A 19,343-nucleotide genomic window follows, 5' to 3' on the forward strand; every position below is an offset into this window, starting at 1 on the left:
TTGAGTTGTAATGAAGCCATAATCCATCCTCAGTGTCCAGAACGAATGTTGTCCAATGATTGCCAACTAAATGGTTTCCAACAGCATGAATGGTAAAAATGTAATATCTGTATCGATCAACCTTGTTCTTGAGCTTCTCTACAATACTCTTTTGTAGGAGATCATCTCTTTTCATCTTAAGGAATGCCATGCAAGAACTGGTTATGGCAATTGAAGCTGTTCTAACTTCCAAAGGATGAGGAGCTATCACTTTCCCTTGTTTCCTTGTCAAATATTCGCATTGCGCGTTAATTATCTGCACAAATATGAAAATAACTATAAATGATATACACAAGATTATATAATATACTGAAAACCCAAAGTTAATTAGTTAAATGTTGTGCTTACATTGCTTGACACCATGTCGCAGTTCACAAGAGAAACTATGTCACTCCACATGAGGATATGAATTGATCTCCTTTTGGTTTTTTTTTGCTCTTTGGTTTTTCCTATGTTAAATTTAATTTTATTACAGCAAATTCTATGAATTGATCTCCTTTTGGTGCATGAATCGGGGAGGAGATGAGAAGATAATTATGAGAGGAACATGAGGTGAAGGAGGAGGTAAGCTGTAAGCATAGTGGGAGAATCAAATGATCGTGAATTGAATTGGCTTTAATTTTTGTTTTAGAAGCATTTTTTTCCATTGGTTTTCTTCCACGTGGCTCTTTGAATCACGGTTAGCAAACTTGAGGCTTTCGTTTTATATATATAGAATAGAATGATGATTGATTGATAAATAATAATCACGGTACTTGAGATTCCCGGGTGACCCGAATTCGATTTCTCGACCAAAGAAGTCTCGGTGGTAGCATCGAGAGTCTCTACTGCAGCTGCTGGGACAGTGCGCTGGCAAGTGGGCATTCGGCGTAGGGAGGCAGCGGCTATCAAAAGGGGTCCGGAGTCGGTGACAAATCCCATGGTCAGTGATGGGTTTCAAAATACAACCGCTGCTATCAAAGGTGGTGGAATGAGGACGGGACCATAATGGGGTGGGACTAAGAAGGGTCGAAAACCTGGATAGGGGTCATAACTCACAACTCTTTCCCTTCTCATTTGGCCACGCGAAAGAAGTAAGCACCAGTCGCATCTCAAAAGCGTCTACTCTCTCAAAACCAGTTGTCATTCGTATACAGCCTGTCATCCAAGGAAATTCCAGACTCCAGAAGCGTGCGTGACTTGTTGTTTTTAATAACAAACAATTGTCTGATGATCAACAAATGTGTAAGGATCAAGGGAGTGATAAGGTGTTGTTATGGAGTGATAAGGCAGACACATGGAGAGATAAGGAAGACTACTTGGAGAGATAAGGCAGGTCCTTCACATATTCCTCCACAATCGGATTGGTTTGCTGAATAATGAGTTGTCCCAGGTGAAACTTATTCGAGGCAAGTGTTAGTTCAATCAAACAAGAGCAAGATCAAGCTTATCCTTCCTACCAGAACAACAGTACTTAACAAACGTACTGATCGATCAAGGGTGGAGCTTATTCTTATCTACAAGTCATGTTACTCTTGTACAACAACTTATGATAGGATTAGTTATCATGTATAGCATTAGGTAGTCAAGGTCTTGATATATAGCTGCTTGTGTTCAACGTTAAAACATGCTCAATAAAAAAAAACTACAATTCTCAATTTCTTTCTGTTTTGGCGTGCCTGTCCACTGTCGTGGATTCTGGTTTTTGGTTCGGCGTTGCTGTGTGGTTTCAGCCTTTAGCGGAGAGCCAACCAGGTGTTTGTAGAAATGCTCGTGTGGAATGGGTGGACAGTGTCTACAATGATTTACTCAATCCCCAAACAAATTAAGTCATATTGTCAATAAAGATGTTAATTCTTCTTCTAAATAATTAAATTTCATTTGGCCAATATATTAAATTTGTCCATTCCCAATCCCAAACCCCAAGTCACCTGCCCGTCTAACAAGTAGAACAACATCAAGCATAACTTGAACCAATCAACCAACCCTAAACCAAGCATTGAGAGTGCGATCGTAGGGAGCTTGCTTTGAATCAGCAAATCTTATTTCATTGATTCTCGACAAAAAATCTACAGCTACAGCTTCAGCTTCACTACAATAATACTTCTCACGTAATGTTTGCCATCAAGCCACGTGAAGTATCCGAACGCATAGTCTGAAGAATTATTATCAGCCTTGACCTCCAGAGTAACATTGAATGTCTTTTCTTCTCCTGTTTCCTTGAAATGAAGTGTCCTTGGATTAACATAAACTGACACTCCTGTTGGCTCTTCAATAATCACACTATATTTTCCTGGAGTACCAACATTCTTCACCGTTCTTGATACGGTAATTCGACCTTGCAAATCTGGAATTGTTAGTGATGGATAATTCAAGTTTGCAACACTAAAGAACGTGGGACACGTGAAAGGCCTATCAGAAAATCTCCTGATAATGCTTTGATTGTAGCCATGTGCACATAGAAAGTTTAGGTAGTCATTAGCAGTCAAGTCATAAACAAGACCTGGATCAGCAGCACGGCTTGGATGAACATGTCCTGCCCCGTAGTCAAACGGAGTTGCATTTCTCTGTGATTCATTCTGTATAAACGCATTGGTGTTGTCTTTTTTTGTTGCTACAAAAAAAGAAGCAGCATTTGAGCATGATCATGAACAGATTTATCTGGTGATTGACAAGGGGTAAAACTAGGGATGAGTGTAAACGCCCGGGTATAGGTATTTTTGACATACCTAAGTAAAAGTAAAAGTAAAACAAATGTTCATACCAGATGTCATGATAGCAGATTTGATAGCAGCTGGACTCCAATCTGGATAGAGTGCTCTAATAAGGCCCACTATGCCAGTGACATGAGAGCATGATACTGAAGTTCCATTTCTTATCCTGAAAACTTCTCCACCAGATATAGCTCTTGGATATGCAGAATAAGCAGCAAGTATGTCGACTCCTGGTGCAGTGATATCCGGCTGAAATAATAAATATCAATTGTCAATCATGCACAAGAAATGTATGTAAACCTGAAGAGTGATATTGATTGAAGTAGTAACAAACCTTGAGAATGGCTGGCTGAACCATGTTGGGTCCCCTAGATGAGAAATCAGCCATTATAGGAGCTCGCACTTTTTCCAATTGTAGGTTTGGATATCTGTTTATTAACACAATCAATCAAGTTTTGAGAATTTGATAAGTTCCGAAAATGTAAAGAAGCCAAGTAACTGACATAGAAACTTACTCGACATGGTCGTTATAAGCAAAGGCAGCTTTACCATATGTTGAACTAATATTTGAAGTGGAGGAGATATGATGTGATGTTCCCTAGAAACGCAAATTAGACGACGGAATACATTCAGTTGACACTGATATATTATGCGTAGCCGAAGGTCTAAGAAAGCATGAAATAATTAGAGGAAGTATCAAATATTACCTTGAGGTTGTTCATAGGCAAACGATCAATTGTGCTTGCACCAACTGTGATTATCCAAGGAGACACATTGTCAACTCTCCCTGGCTCTGGTCCTGAGTTGCCCGCAGAACAAACCACAACTATGCCTTGTTTAACGGCATGGAAGGCACCGATTGATATCACATCCTTAAAAAACTCCGATGGGCCAAAATTAGCAATTGCCACTGAAATAACATCGACCCCATCACTTATGGCAGCATCAAAGCCAGCCAAGATGTCCGCCTCCAGGCAATTTATCCAACACACCTTGTAAGCAGCGAGGCGGGCTTTTGGCGAGCCCCCCTTTGCATTTCCATATGCGTAAGTTTGATAATTTACACGAGGCGCAAAGTTTCCCCCTGCTATCGTTAATGAGTGGGTTCCATGGCCATTGATATCCCGACAACTATCAGGGGTATGTTCCACTCCAAATCTTGCTCTCGCAGCACTGCTAAAATACCTAGCTCCTATCAACTTCCTGAACATTACAACACTAAAAAAACATTAGCTATCACAAACAATTGATATCAATATGTCTTTTATAAAGTTGTGTTATATATATAGAACATTTGCAGCAAATGAATATGAGAGTACTTATTGCATTGGATTGGATTATCTGTCTTGTCCTCCTCACAGCGACCTTTCCATCTCAGCGGCACTGGTCCATATCCTTCATCACGGAAGCTCGCTCGCTGTGGCCAAACACCTAAAATTTGCGGGAAAAATGATGTTCTCCCCTGCACAATATATTTCATTGGAAACAGATACTTCGATTATAAAACTTACCACTATCAAGATTTGCGATGATGACATCTTCGCCAAACCTTGACTTGTTCCAAACTGAGCTCCTTGGAACTTCTCCACTTTTCGTCTCTAGTCCAAGGAAACCCCATGACCGGGTCGTTTGCAATTTTCTTTCGTTGCTCTGGAAAACCGAGATAACGTCTGGATGTTCTGCATTGATCAAATTATAAAATTAGGAGAACATATGGACCACGAAAACTTTCATCAACTCAGACAAAAACATGAAAGAATAACAAAAGAGGAAGAGAAGAGATGAAGAGGAAATTGATAGATAGAGTTAACATTAAATTGAAGCATAAGTTCGTACTCTGAATCTCTATTGCTTCTTCCTCGTGAAGCATAGCAGCAAAGCCATTTATGTTTCTGGTATAGTGGTAGAAAATGGCATCTTTGGCTTTCTTTGTGTTACTGCCATCAAAATACAACAAACAAGTCAATTAATCTTCACAAGTACGCTAGTTGAAACATAAGGGTGATCTTTTGGAAAGATATCTACTACCTTTTCAAGGAGAGGCCCAGCAACTCAAAATGAGAATTCTTGGCATTGTCAACATCCATAGATGTTGGCTGTTTACCATGCATGTGTGACCCCAAATACACAATGTAAACCTTTTTGACAGTGGATGGTTCCATGTTGATGATTTTGTTCCCTGATTGTGCTAATATGAAATGTGATGTGGTGACTAAGGAAAGACACAAAAAATACAAGGGAAAATGATGTTGAGGAGCCATTATATATTGATAAGATCAGGGAGGTAATGTATGTCGGAATATATGTGACTAAGGGAAGCTAACCTTTGAACATATATCGTGCTTATACGTTCAGGTGAAGTAATTAAGCTGTATGGTGCTTATATATATATAGAGAGAGAGAGAGCTTGAGATACATGTTGATATCTGCGATCTTTTGTTTCCTTTTAGCACACAAATACACAGAATTCTTAAAACTGATAGAAAGTGTTCATCGCTAATGACTAAACCAATAAGGCAATGGTGATTTATATGGAAAGACTTCTTGGCTATGAACTTTTTAAAATGATTGTTAAGTGTTTCCCAGGTATGAATTCCTTAATTTCATTGAGAATTGCACCACAACCAACCTTTAAAATAACAACAAACCTAATCTAGTTTTAGCATAATGTGATTTATATGGAGACGTCTTGTCTAAGAACTCTTTGAAAATGATTGTTCGTGTTCCCCAGATGTGCATTATTCCTTAACTGCGTTATGGGGACTGCACCAGAAGCAACCTTAAAAATAAAAACAAACCTAAACTAACTAGGCTTCCATATAATGCACCGATTTTTAACGTAATATTCCTCAATGCTTTTGCGTAAGAAAATCTAACGAAGTTGACTAAATACATGGTATTATGTTTAATATACCTTGACTTCATATCTCATGCATGTAATATAATGGGCTTTTACACAATGAGGACAAAAACTAAAATTTGTATTCCAATAAGGATAACTTCAAAAAATTTAGGAAAAAAAAGACAAAACCTACAAACTTACCCAAATACTCATTTCTTGTAAAAGACCGAAAGCTCTCTCCTTATAAACTAGCGAATCAGACCTCAGGACGCCCTCCATCATATCTCGACAACAAACCTCACATAATAATGTATACAATATCTTGGGTTTATATCCAATGGTCTAAAATTATCATACATTTTTTATGTTGAATTTGATTTTTGTTCAGACAAAAAATATATATTTGGATTCATCAATGGGGCTATAGTGGACTCTAGGGATGGTCAATTTGCCCCACTCGGATTAAACCAAATTTGGACATAACTTATATGTCCGAAATATGTGTCCAAATATAAAATTTTAGCCTGTTTAAAACCAAGTCCAGGCTCAAAAACAGAAATTTTATCCGATTTACTTATCTGAACTCTAATCCGAATTAGATTATTGTCTTGTATACTTATTCGGATTTAAATCAATCAATATTTGGTTAATTAGGTACGTTCAAAATTCAATCCGGATAATGTTCTAGACATTTAAATATTTCGTGGACATGTAAAATTGACCCAAAACCGATTTTTGCCACCCAAGTGCACTCTAGTGTAGTTTATCTACAGCAGAGTAAGTGCGTAACCGCGTAACCATTCCCCACGCGGCATGACAACTGTTCAGAGTTTAGACAATAGATTTTGTGATTCTCTACATCCTGGACCACGTCGGCTCCGTACGTCGAGCATACACACAAAAAATTATCTTTTTACTTATTACATTTTATAAAAAAAAAAAATTGCACTCCAAGAAAATGAAAATGAAAATAAAAACGTGTTTGTCTTGCCTTCCCCTATTTATCTTTTTACCGGAGATTAATCATTTAGTAAAAATGATTTACTACAGAACATACTAAAATAAAAATACTTTAATCCAAAAGGTTAAATTATTTACTGAATAAAAAATTAATATATGAATTTTTTTAATGAAATATATAGTTTTGCACAAAGAATGCTTGACCATGATTCATGGGATTAAAAAGACGTGGAAAGATATAGAAGTGAAACTGCAGCATATACGCGGAGTGAGCGGGTGCTGTAATATCTGCTGTAATAAAATTACAGCAGGCCCCGCTGTAATAGCAATTTAAGACAAAAAAATTTTTATTTTATTTTGAAAAAATTATAGATGTGTAGTTTATGGTCTAACGAATCCAACGATATATTTTTTGTTCAAAACAAAAATCATATGCTACATGAAAAATGCTTAACAATTTTTGACCGTCGGATATAAACTCAAAAGATTCGATGTCTGGATCAAGATGAATTTGATTTTTGTTTCAAACAAAAAATATATCATTGGGTTCGTTAAATCATAAACTACACATTTATAATTTTTTCAAAATAAAATAAAAGAATTTTGTCATCCAAAACATCTACTACAGCAGACCCCTGCCACCCTATATCAAACATCTTGATGCTACAAAAGCAGTCCCCGTTTTTAGCAAACATGTTAAATTCCAAGCAAAACAAAATCACGACATCTTTTTTCGATAATCGATGAACCACCTAACTAAAAATACTCTTCAGACAATTGAGAGAGCATAAATCTCAGACTAGGAGGCTCATGCGCAGGGAAGTTTCTCATCTGTCAACAAGGTAAGCCCTGGGCCGATACCTAGTGCGAGAAGATCCACTTGCATATACACGCAGGCGGGCCGAAGTCCACATGCAGGTGGCCACCAAGAAATACGCTTCCGGTTGGAATCGAATCTTGGACGTAATTGCACCTATCCTAGTTGATTACCAATGGAACCATCTCTCAGTAGTTAACCACAACATTATAATTCTCAAAAATGATAAAGATACCAGCAATTAGTATCCTAGTTATTTTATAGTTTGAAGTATAGGATTCAAGTGAATTTATGAGCTCTACATGTCTCACATGATGCACATAAAATCTTATGCGTACAACTCAATAGTTGGAATAGCTGTGATACCAGCGCTAGGATCCATATTACTTTATAATTCCTGAGTACAACGAGGGAGTATCGCCAATATCCATGTGGTCATGTGTTGAGTTTTGATTCAACTTATCCTATCTTCATGTGTCAAATTTATTATGTGTTTGCAACTCTGATGACATAAGTTTAGGCTCATAGTAAATGTTGAAATGACAAATTAATCTATATGATGTCATTTTCGATTATGAAAAAAAGGAACCGAGTGTTGTTTTGCCAGTTCATATGGACACTAATGATATGCAAGAAAGTTCTTGGATCATGAAGGCTCCACTTGTGGTTAGACCTTGCTAATAAGTACAAGACAAGACATTGCGATAAACTTTAAACCTATCTCATAAGCAGAATTGTTTCAAATGCTTTTCATTTTCCTGATAAACTTTATTCGTGCATAATTATAGGTTTAAAGCTGCATTCATTTATAACTTTGTTATTGTTTTATTATATTTTTTATTAAAGAGAGGTGGTATGATCTTTCCTATACTTCAATGCTAGTGACTATTTTAATTTGCCTAGATAATTCCACAACCATCCACGATCCACCATTACTTTTTAGTTTTTCTGTCAGGATCAATGGTATTTTTGAAGGGAGAGGTATCCTCACCCCTTTTTATTAATCGCACCCTAAATAATTTATTTGTATTTTTTATTTTATTTTATGTTTTATTTAATATTTGAACATTAAATTCACATTCACATAATTAATTTTCTCACCCCCAACAATTAAATAAACTAACTTATTATAAAGAATTCACATAAAGGGCGTCAACGTGGGGACCAACCAAAGTTCATGCCTACATGTCCAACCCAACAAAATGACATTGTTGTAGCGTTCTCATCTCATTCATACCAACAATATTGTAATATTGTCTGTTTTGAGTTGTCCGATCACGTGATACATATACAACAAAATTTAAAGAATTCACATAAAGGACATCAACATGGGGTCCAACCAAAATCCTTACCCACATGTCCAGCCCAACAAAATGACATTGTTGTAACGTTGTCATCCCATTCACTTAAGTCTAAGAAAAGGCTTTATTAATAGAGTGGGAGCTAGCGCTTATAAATGGGTACTATATGCTCACATCTTGCGATGTGATATATTAACAACTTTCATTACCAAAAAATTTAACCTTCCTGCTTAAAAGTACGAGCCAAGACTTGGGACTGCAAAGGTTGGTCGGCCTTACTTGGGAGAAAATTGAAGGCAACCAAAGATGGTACATGCATGCTCACCAATCTTGATTCATTATGGAACTTTCGTATCATTGAGAAATTATGTATGTATACATATTGTTAGGTGTATTCCTCTCAAAGTCTTGGTTGCAATAAAAAAAGATATCTATCTGATGATACCACTTTTAGACCACCAACTAAAGGTAGACACGTAGCATTGCCGAGATGAGCAAAATATCATGTCATACAAGTATATCTCAGGAGAATTTACCTCATTTTCGTTATACAAGCACCACGTATCAACTAAGGCTTACCTCGGACCCGAGAAATCTATCTTGGGATCGAGAATCCCATCTCCATTTACGACAATGGCGTTCTCTAAGATAACATCTTTCTTTAACAAGAAGTTCCTATCCCAATTCAAAGAATCAAATAGAAGATATGACTTCGACTCCATCAGGTATTAGAATTAGTTCGTTGAATTTGTTTCTTTTCCTAGGTATATTTGAATTTTCGTTTTTCCTTTTTGTCCTAACTTGTTAATTACAGTCATGTCCAACCATATGATTGCTACAAGCCCATTTGTCATGGAAAGTTCACTTGCTTCTAGCCCATTCCATACTCAATTCATCTATCCCATTTACTGGCCCATCCCTATTTTACAATTTTACAAGTGCATGGCCCACCATTCAAAGAATCAAACACACACACATATATAATATATTTACATGATGTCACTGTAAATGTCTGTACTAGTTAATCAACAATTTTATGGAAAATATATGCCATTTTAATTAAATAAATATAATGCCCTTTTGAAAAATACATAATTTTGACAATATCCTTTTTGTTTTTAGGTTCAGCGGGATAAGAGCATTAAAAAGGGACAAATTTTTGGAGATGGTGCCTCTATAATTGGTGGCGAACTCACTTTGGGTAAAAACGTATTAGTAGCTTATAAGCCGTGGGAGGGTTACAATTATGAAGATGCGCTACGCATTAGCGAGCGTCTGGTATATGGAGATATTTATTTTAAACTATATATGATAAAAATGATATTTCAATAATCTAAGCATTATTTCATTGTAATTTTTTACTCTAATCAAATATGGCAAAGGAAACCAATGATGTCAGAAAAGTAATATGATAGTGTGATCCAACTATTTTCAAGCATCATCTTTTCATTTCCATCTCCATTTTTAATTTCACGAACCAAACGAGACCTTATAAGAAACAATGCGTTAAAATTCTATTCATGTGCATTTGCTCACTTTTTTTTTTTTTTTTTTGAAGGTCATAGACCAGGGTATAGGTTGATTTTTGCCTTCCTCGAATTTTTCCTTTTGTCCTTCTATGAGTATATTTGAGTTTTTTTCTTTCTCCTTTTTATAGGGATAGTTGAATGTGCCTACAGTCACCAACTTGTCTTCCCCTACTCCATCCCTCTGCTTGTCTCTAGCCTTGTCCCGATCTCAAACTCTCTGAGTTCTTGCCCCAAGAGTGGGAGTTGCACTCTTTGTCTCCTCTCTTCCAACATACAATATTATCTCCCTTCAATAATGGCCTCTCACAATGTTGCCTTGTATTTTTTGTGCCTTTCCTTGGTCACAATCTTACAATCCAACTTAGCACAATCAGATAACTATGTCCACATGTACCCATCAGCTGTTAAAAAGGCAAGTATAATTTATTCATTGCATTTCAAACCCTTTAAATGTTAGCCATATAGGATTCTAATAAATTACACATCACAATTAAAACAAAAAATATTCAAGATAACAGAAAATCATTTAAATTGTTCTAGAAAATTTTTCATTAATTAGAAATCATCTATCATCATGTATGTATGTCAATCAATAATTATTCTGTTGTATGAGTGTGTATCAATTAATAATTATAATTTATATATTAACCCTACATGGTACTCTGTATATTTATTAGAAAAATATAAGTATTTTTTTGTAATATATACATTCTATATATATATATATATATATATATATATATATATATGTATAATGTTTAAAGAAAATATTTAAAATTTTAAGTGGCTAGTGAGGAGAAATACATGTATTTTTAGAAAGATGTATAATTTATTTCACATTATAAAGTGGACTTATTTTGGGGTTTGGATATTCGAAAAATAACATATTAGTGCCCACTTTATGAAAGTTGGACACTTGGGTCAGAAAAAATATTTTGCCATATAAGTACATTTTTTTCCACATAAGTATCTATTTTAAAAAATTAACAATTACATAAATCTAAAAAATACCTAGATCTAAGACATCTACCCTCCATCTCCACCACCGCCACAGGTGCTCCTCCACCACCATCACACCTCCACAATCATCTTCTTTATAGGTACTTATGTGTCATACGTTTTTGAGTGGACCTAGATATCCAAAAGTCTTTTTAAAAGTACCGGCTTGAAATTTTTCCCTAGATATTTAGTAGTGTACTTCCAAATTTTTGCCCAAATTTGAGTATGGGCTTGAGCCACTCTAAGCCTAAACTAGTTCTGCCCCTGCTAATAATATTGTTGTTGAATTGCCCCTAGCTAATCCTCAACATACCATAACAAAATCAAGGTACCAAACTTTGATAATTTGGTGTGGGACTGTTCATGATTTGAGTGTCAACGCTAAACATTTGTGGGTAATTCGAGGTTTAAACTTGTTAGCAAACTTGTTCGTCACAAGTCCGCAATATGAAAAAAATGTCAATTGTTATTCACTTCATTGTGTCACATACATATATGCATCATTTCCTTTAAGCCAATAACTCCAAAGGAGTTGGTTGGGTGCCAAATTGACGGGGATTAACTATTGTAAAAGGCAAGATGTTCTAGGTTTAACTCTCACGTCGAGCAAATTTTTTTGGAGCCATTGAAGTCCTCCGATCCACTGTTAGTGCCCATTGCTTTTCTAGCTCGCAGACAAAATATTAGCTTTGAGAGCAACTGAAGAATAGATGTTACTGAGGTTTATCGTCTGAACTTGAAATTTTGTTATCCAACCCTGGTAGCCTTCTCTTTCGGATCACATTAAACCCTAGAAAACCAGGATGATATTCTATGGGCCAGCCCAAGAAAATAATGGGCTTACTTTCAATTAACGAAAACACTTCGAGAAGCCCTGGAGTGGTGATAGGCTTGGCCGAGTCTCAGTTGGCAATATGCGCCAACAGTATTGTTGTCGTAAACGAATTGCTAGGAAAGATGAAATGGTAAATTTATCAATTATCGATTCACTGTAATCAATCGATTGGTATATTGACCAACGATTTATTGATTCTACCTATAATGGTTTCATTGTTTGGGTTACCGAATTGATCGATATGGTAACAGTTTTCAATGTTCAGTAACGATAATCGTTACCATAACAACCCTACTCTTTTCCATCACATTTTTTTCTTCCCTTTTATGGTTTCTTGTTTTTGAATTGAAAGATGTGTTTGATTGCAACGCTATCACAACACATACTTATTTTTAATTAAATACTTATATTGTCCTTTTGAAAAACACACAATTTCGGAAATATCCTCTTTATTTTTTAATTTTTATTACAGTTTTTAATATTTAGATATTCAAACTAAAATATTATTTTAAATTATATGTGATAGTAAGGATATTTCAATAATCTAAGCATTATTTCATTGTGATTTTTACTTTAACCAAACATGGCAAAGGAAACCAACAATGCCAAAAAAGTAATATGGCAGTGTGATCTAACTATTTTCAGGGCATCCTCTTTCCATTTACATCTCCATTTCCAATTCCGCGAACCAAATGGCGCCTTATAAGAAACAATGTGCTAAAATTCTATTCATGTGCATTTGCTCACTTAAAAGGTATATTAGAATTTTTCTTTTTTCTTTTCTCCTTTTATATGTATAGGTTGATTTTTTTTTTTCCCTTTTCTAGGTATATTTCAATTTTTTTTCTCTCTCCTTTTTATAGGGATAGTTGAATGTGCATACATTCACCAACTTGTCTTCCCCTACTCCATCCCTTGTCTCTAGCCTTGTGATCTCCATCTCTCTGAGTTCTTGCCCCAAGAGTGGAGTTGCTCTCGTTGTCACTTCCATCTGAGGCTGACAAGGCCGTCACATCTCTTCCAGCATACAATAATGGCTTCTCACAAAGTTCCCTTGTATTTTTTGTGCCTTTCCTTGGTCACAATCTCACAATCCACATTAGCACAATCAGATAACTATGTCCACATATACCCATCGGCTGTTAAAAAGGCAAGTATAATGTATTCATTGCATTTCTTGCTTTCTATTTTGATGTTAGTTATATATAGGTTTCTAATAAATTACACATCACAATTAAAACATAAAATATTCAAGATAACAAAAAAATCATTTAAATTGTGCTAGGTGATTTTTCATTAATTAGAAATCATCTATCATCATGTATGTATGTTAGCCAATAATTATTCTCTTGTTTGAGTGTGTATCAATTGATAATTATAATTTCTATATTAACCTTACTTACATTGTAATCTATATATTTATTAGAAAAATATGAGTATTTTTGGTAATATATACATTATATATGTATAATGTTTAAAGAAAATTTTAAAATTTTAAGTGCCAGTGAGAAGAAATACATGTATTTTTAGAAAGATGTATAATTTATTTCACATTATAAAGTGGGCTTATTTTGGGTTTGGATATTTAGTAGTGTACTTGCTAATTTTAAGTGCCAGTGAGGAGAAATAATATTTTTGTTGAATTGGTCCTAGCTAGCTAGTCTTTATTTTATTCTTTTGTGCAGGCTTATATTGTGTATTTAGGATCACACAAGCATGGAAAACAGCCAACATCTATGGATATTGATCATGCAAAAACTTCTCATATTGAGTTGCTAGCCCTTTCATTGGGAAGGTAGGAGAGATCTTTTCACAAGATCACCATTCTGTTTCAGCTTACTTCATGAAGATTAATTAACTTGTTACTTGTATTTTGATGGCAATAGTACAGAGAAAGCCAAAGATGCCATTTTCTACCATTATACTAGAAACATAAATGGCTTTGCTGCCATGCTTCAAGAGGAAGCAGCAGTAGAGATTCAAAGTAAGAACTTCTACTTTAATTTAGTGTTCAACTCTATTATCAATTTCCTTTTCGTCTTTTCTTTTCCTTTTTTTCTCCTCTTGCTTGTTTTTATATGAATTGATGAAAATATCCGTGGTTCTTATGTTCTTCTGATTTTATTATTTCATCAATACAGAACATCCAAACGTTGTTTCGGTTTTTCAAAGCAAGGAAAGAAAATTACAGACGACACAGTCATGGGGTTTTCTTGAACTAGAGACAGAGCGTGGAGAAATTCCAAGGAGCTCAGTTTGGAACAAGGCAAGATTGGGTGAAGACGTCATCATTGCAAATCTTGACTCCGGCAAGTTTTATAATGAAAATGTTTGTTTCCATAGAAATACATTGTGTGAGAAGAACATCATTTTTTTCCCCAAAATTTAGGCGTTTGGCCAGAATCACAAGCCTTCGGTGATGAAGGGTACGGAACATTGCCGTCGAGATGGAAAGGTCTGTGTGAGGAGGACAAGACAAATAATCCAATCCGATGCAATAGGTACATTCTCATCTTCATTTGCTACAAATATTCTGTGTAGCACAATTTGAGAAAATACATATTTCTATCAACTGTTTGTGATAGCTAATGTTTAGCATTGTATTGTAATGTTCAGAAAGTTGATAGGAGCTAGGTACTTTAACAGTGCTGCAAGGGCAAGATATGGAGTGGAATATACCCCTGACACTTGTCGTGATATTGATGGCCATGGAACCCACACATTAGCGATAGCAGGGGCAAACTTTGTGCCTTATTTAAATGGAACTACAAAGGGGGGCTCGCCAAAAGCGCTTCTCGCTGCTTACAAGGTGTGTTGGGTAAATTGCGAGGATGCGGATATGTTGGCTGGCTTTGATGCTGCCATAAGTGATGGGGTCGATGTCATTTCAGTGTCAGTTGATAATTTGGGCCCAATAGAGTTTTTTGACGATGTAGTATCAATTGGTGCCTTCCACGCCGTTAAAGAAGGCATAGTTGTGGTTTGTTCTGCTGGCAACTCGGGACCAAAGCCAGGTAGTGTTGACAATGTGTCTCCTTGGATTTTCACAGTTGCTGCAAGCACAATTGATCGGTTGCCTATGAACCAGAATCTCAAGGTAATGTTTGATACTCCCTCTCGGGTAGATGAAGTTTTGATGTAAATATTTTTATAGGTACGCATTTAAGTTAGTAAAAATAGCCGGTCATTGGCTGAAATGGTGAATTTGACAGCGACAACTCTCAACGCAAGTGAAATGACCTGAGTTTTAAGTCCCATGAGAGTTTCCATTATTGCAATTTGCAAGATGTGCCCTTACTTAGCCCAACTTGTGCTAATAACACCCTGCGTTATCTTCCCCCACTAAGCCTTGGCTCAGGTCTTAATTGGTCCATTGGGATTGCAGGGTCTTCCATGTGGCCCAGGATTTATATTCACTGTGTTTTTCTTCTTCTAATTATGACCTTATGCTATATCATCTTAATCTACTCCATTGTCTAACTTTCATTTCTAGGAAACATCACAACATATCTCCGCCACTTCAAATATTAGTTCAAGAGATGGTGAAGCTGCCTTTGCTAATATCAACTATTTCAAGTAAGTTTATATGTCAAATTCTTTACATTTTCTAAACTTGTCAAATTCTCAAAACTTGATTGATTGTGTTAATAAACAGACATCCAAACCAACTATTGGAAAAAGTGCGAGCTCCTATCATGGCTGATTTCTCATCTAGGGGACCCAATATGGTTCAGCCAGCCATTCTCAAGGTTTGTTACTACTTTAATCACTATCACTCAGCAGGTTTATAGGTTATATATATATATGTATGTATGTATGTATTATCTGTGATTGATAATGGATATCTATTTCAGCCTGATATCACTGCACCAGGAGTCCAAATACTTGCTGCTTATTCTCAAGATGAAAAAGCTGTATTTGGTGGAGATATTTTCAAGATAAGAAATGGAACTTCAGTATCAAGCTCTCATGTCACCGGCATAGTGGGCCTTCTCAGAACATTATATCCAGATTGGACTCCAGCTGCTATCAAATCTGCAATCATGACATCTGGTATGAACACTTCTTTTACTTGTTTAGGGATGTCAAAAATACTTATACACGGTTGGGTATCCTCATATCAGCCATAGCTTTGACTAGATAATTCTGTTCATGACCATGTTCAAATGCTTCTTTCTTTTTTTGTAGCAACAAAATTAGACAACACCAATGCGTTTATACAGAATGAATCGCATGGAGATGCAACTCCATTTGCAGGACATGTTGAACCAGAGCGTGCTGCTAATCCAGGTCTCGTTTATGACTTGACTGAAAATGACTACCTAAACTTTCTATGTGGACATGGCTACAACCAAAGTATTATCAGGAAATTTTCTGATAGAGATTTTACCTGTCCTACGTTCTTTAGTATTGCAAACTTGAATTATCCATCGCTAACAATTCCAGATTTGCAAGGTCCAATAACCGTATCAAGAACGGTGAAGAATGTTGGTTCTCCAGGGAAATATATCATAAAAGTTGAAGAGCCAGTAGGAGTGTCGGTTTATCATTTATGTTAATCCAACGACAATTGATTTTAAGGAAATAGGAGAAGAGAAGAGCTTCAATGTTACTCTGAATGCCAAGGCTGGTAATAATTCTTCCGACTATGTATTTGGACACTTTGCTTGGGTAGATGGCAAACATTATGTGAGGAGTATGGTTGTAGTGAAGCGGAAGCTGTATGCGGAGGTTCGGTTTGTTTTTTATATTGCTTATTGAGTATAATAAGATGGAAAACATTATGTGAGGAGTATGTGAAGCAGAAGTTGTAGGAGGAGGTTCTGTTTGTTTTTTTCAAGGTTTTTAAAACCGGACCGGTCATTAAACCGGAAAAGTCTTCGGTTCACGGTTCAAAGGTTCAACCGAGGTTCAAACCGGGTTCGAACCGGTTTTAACATAATGAATTATTTATATATATATTTATATTATATGCATATAATATGTAAGAAAACTTCATAAAAATACAATATATTTAAATAAAGTACTGTTTTAAACAAAGAAGATCTCATAGCCTAGTGGTTAAAGCATTTTTTAATGAACAAAGATCATGAGTTCAAACCCTACAAATAACAAAATTTCAAAAATATTTTATTAACTTTAATAAATGACCGAACCGGTTAAAACCGGCCCGGTTCTGACCGGTTCAACCGAAGAACCGGCCGGTTCAACCGGAAATGTCCCGGTTCATCAATTACCGGTTTTGGCACCTCAACCGGACCGGACAAGTGGCCGGTCACCGGTTGGACCGGTCCGACCGGCCGGTCCGGTCCGGTTTTCAAAACCTTGGGTTTTTTTATGGCTTATTGAGAATAATCAGAAACAGATATTGTCTACTAACACTTGATGGCTGATGCATGCTTCTTCCCTTCGCATTGGAATACTTGAGAATGACATGTCAAATATCCCACATCGCATGGATAACCCAGATGAATTTTCGAGAACACAACATAAATAAAATAATCCACCACAATTGCACATATGATAATTACCAAAACATTTACAATTGCACATATTAATTTAGACTACGAAAGGGAGAGATAATAACATAATGCCACAACAAAGAGGATGACAAAGAAACAATTTTCCATCACTTTGGTTTTTCTTCCTTTATGGTTTATTGTTTTTGAATTAAAAGATGTGTGTTTGATTGCAACCATGCATGATTGTGCAAAAATTCAATTCATATGCATTTACTCACTTACCTTTTATAGGTATATTAGAAAAAAAAAATTTCTTTTTTCTTTTATAGGTCTAGTTGAATTTTCTTCCTTTTCTAGGTATATTTGAAATTTTCGTTTTTTTCCTTTTATAGGTATATTTGTATTTGTTTCTTTGTAGTTATACATATCTGATTTGAAGATATATGAATCAGATGTTGTTAATTGCTAATAAATGGAAAGCTAGTAATTAAATTCATATGGATTTGTACACAAATTAAACAATTTTGTTTAGTAATCATCGGCACTTGCTAATTGATTTTTTAGTTGTACTAATTATTTTGTTATAACGCTTAATTAATTAAATAATATATTAATTCAAAAATGTTAGGGCTCATAGTCATGCTAGTAGTGGATATTGTCCCTTGATTGATGTAAGTATATGGTCCCACAAAACCTGATAATTGAACCAGCGAGTGACACATCCACTACTGAGATAATTGAGATCTCATTTATTGGGATCGCTATCACTTCTGCTATTAATTTGCTAATTAAGAGGTAGACTTTTCATCTTCTAGTAGGGGTGTTCAAAATCAAACCAGAACCAAAAGTAATCCCTAATATATATATATATATAGACCCTAGGGTTTACGAGTCGGCCTTCTTCAAGTTAGGGTAAAATAGGCCCGAACTTGGCACTTTTGTCTTATGAGCGAAGCTCAGGTCGGGCCTCTGATAGGTTGTCTACAAGCCGCCCTAGGATCATCCGGTCCACTTTCATCCCTCCATATGATCTTGAATCAAATGTGGTCTTGTTGTACACGTGACTTGCAGCACTACTCCAAACGGGGGTTCGGGATTGCGAATGCACAAATTTAATATGTTGGCCAAATGAAATATAATTATCTAGAAAGGACACAAGCTTTAACAAAGTCCGACTCCCACTAGCAAAGGAATCGGATGGAATCTACCCCCTGAAATATCTTCCCGAATATGGAATAGGGAGATACTCAATTAGAAGTCTTCAACTCATAAAAAAGGAACTTGAAACGCCATGTTTAAAACATCTGAATCCTCCTGTACTTTCAATTGCTAGTTTTGAGAAGTAAAACTCCAAATACCAAGAAATCCAACATAACAAAGTTTTGTGTTGACTTAAGCATCGGAGAGATTCCTCTAAGCATACCCTCGGGACCCTACGATATCTTACATTTTTTCTCTGTGTAGGAAGGTCTTCATTCACTACGAATGAATTGGTCTGACTAATTGATTTGTCAATTAGGGTCAGTCCTATTTTTGACATCATCATGTATTTTTATACATAAAACTTGGTTGGTAAACTTGATATATAAATAAACAAAACAAGGTGCTGAAGGTTTCTTTAACGCATCTTATTGATATTTATTGATTTCAATAGTCTTTTAAGGCCTGCAGGTTTGTTAATCAACAGCGGTCACCAGGGGGACTTACAACATTGGCATTTAGAATTGACACAATGCAAAGCACTAGGACATGTGGTTCGGACTCCAGCGCAGTCTTGCTGAGTAGAACATGAAATATCTTGCGCTTGATCTGTCATTGGAATACTACTTGAGAATGCAGAAGCCTCGGGCTCACAACATTGACATA

General features: G+C 35.9%; 1 protein-coding gene and 1 pseudogene across 1 annotated transcript; one reads left to right on the forward strand and one right to left on the reverse strand.

Annotated features, from left to right (window-relative positions):
* Positions 1-2,093: 2,093 nt before the first annotated feature.
* Positions 2,094-4,894, reverse strand: LOC120007378 (subtilisin-like protease Glyma18g48580). The gene is made up of 9 exons (XM_038857574.1): positions 4,761-4,894; positions 4,569-4,669; positions 4,244-4,411; positions 4,052-4,163; positions 3,440-3,935; positions 3,248-3,330; positions 3,067-3,160; positions 2,783-2,981; positions 2,094-2,632 (listed from the first exon to the last, which is right to left on the reverse strand). Exons 1-9 carry the CDS (start codon positions 4,892-4,894, stop codon positions 2,094-2,096), a joined length of 1,926 nt encoding a protein of 641 aa, XP_038713502.1.
* Positions 4,895-8,311: 3,417 nt separating this feature from the next.
* LOC120007379 lies at positions 8,312-16,846 on the forward strand (annotated as a pseudogene).
* Positions 16,847-19,343: the final 2,497 nt, after the last annotated feature.

This window comes from Tripterygium wilfordii, chromosome 10, assembly GCF_013401445.1.
Source record: "Tripterygium wilfordii isolate XIE 37 chromosome 10, ASM1340144v1, whole genome shotgun sequence".
Classification (NCBI taxonomy): Eukaryota; Viridiplantae; Streptophyta; class Magnoliopsida; order Celastrales; family Celastraceae; genus Tripterygium; species Tripterygium wilfordii.

Bases quoted from the DNA above. Each gene is read 5' to 3' on its own strand.
- LOC120007378 (XM_038857574.1), bottom strand. From the start codon at position 4,894: ATGGAACCATCCACTGTCAAAAAGGTTTACATTGTGTATTTGGGGTCA. The intron at 4,164-4,243 runs GTAAGTTTTATA...CGCAAATTTTAG, and splicing joins CATCGCAAATCTTGATAGTG to GTGTTTGGCCACAGCGAGCG. The intron at 2,982-3,066 runs GTTTGTTACTAC...TTATTATTTCAG, and splicing joins TTCAGCCAGCCATTCTCAAG to CCGGATATCACTGCACCAGG.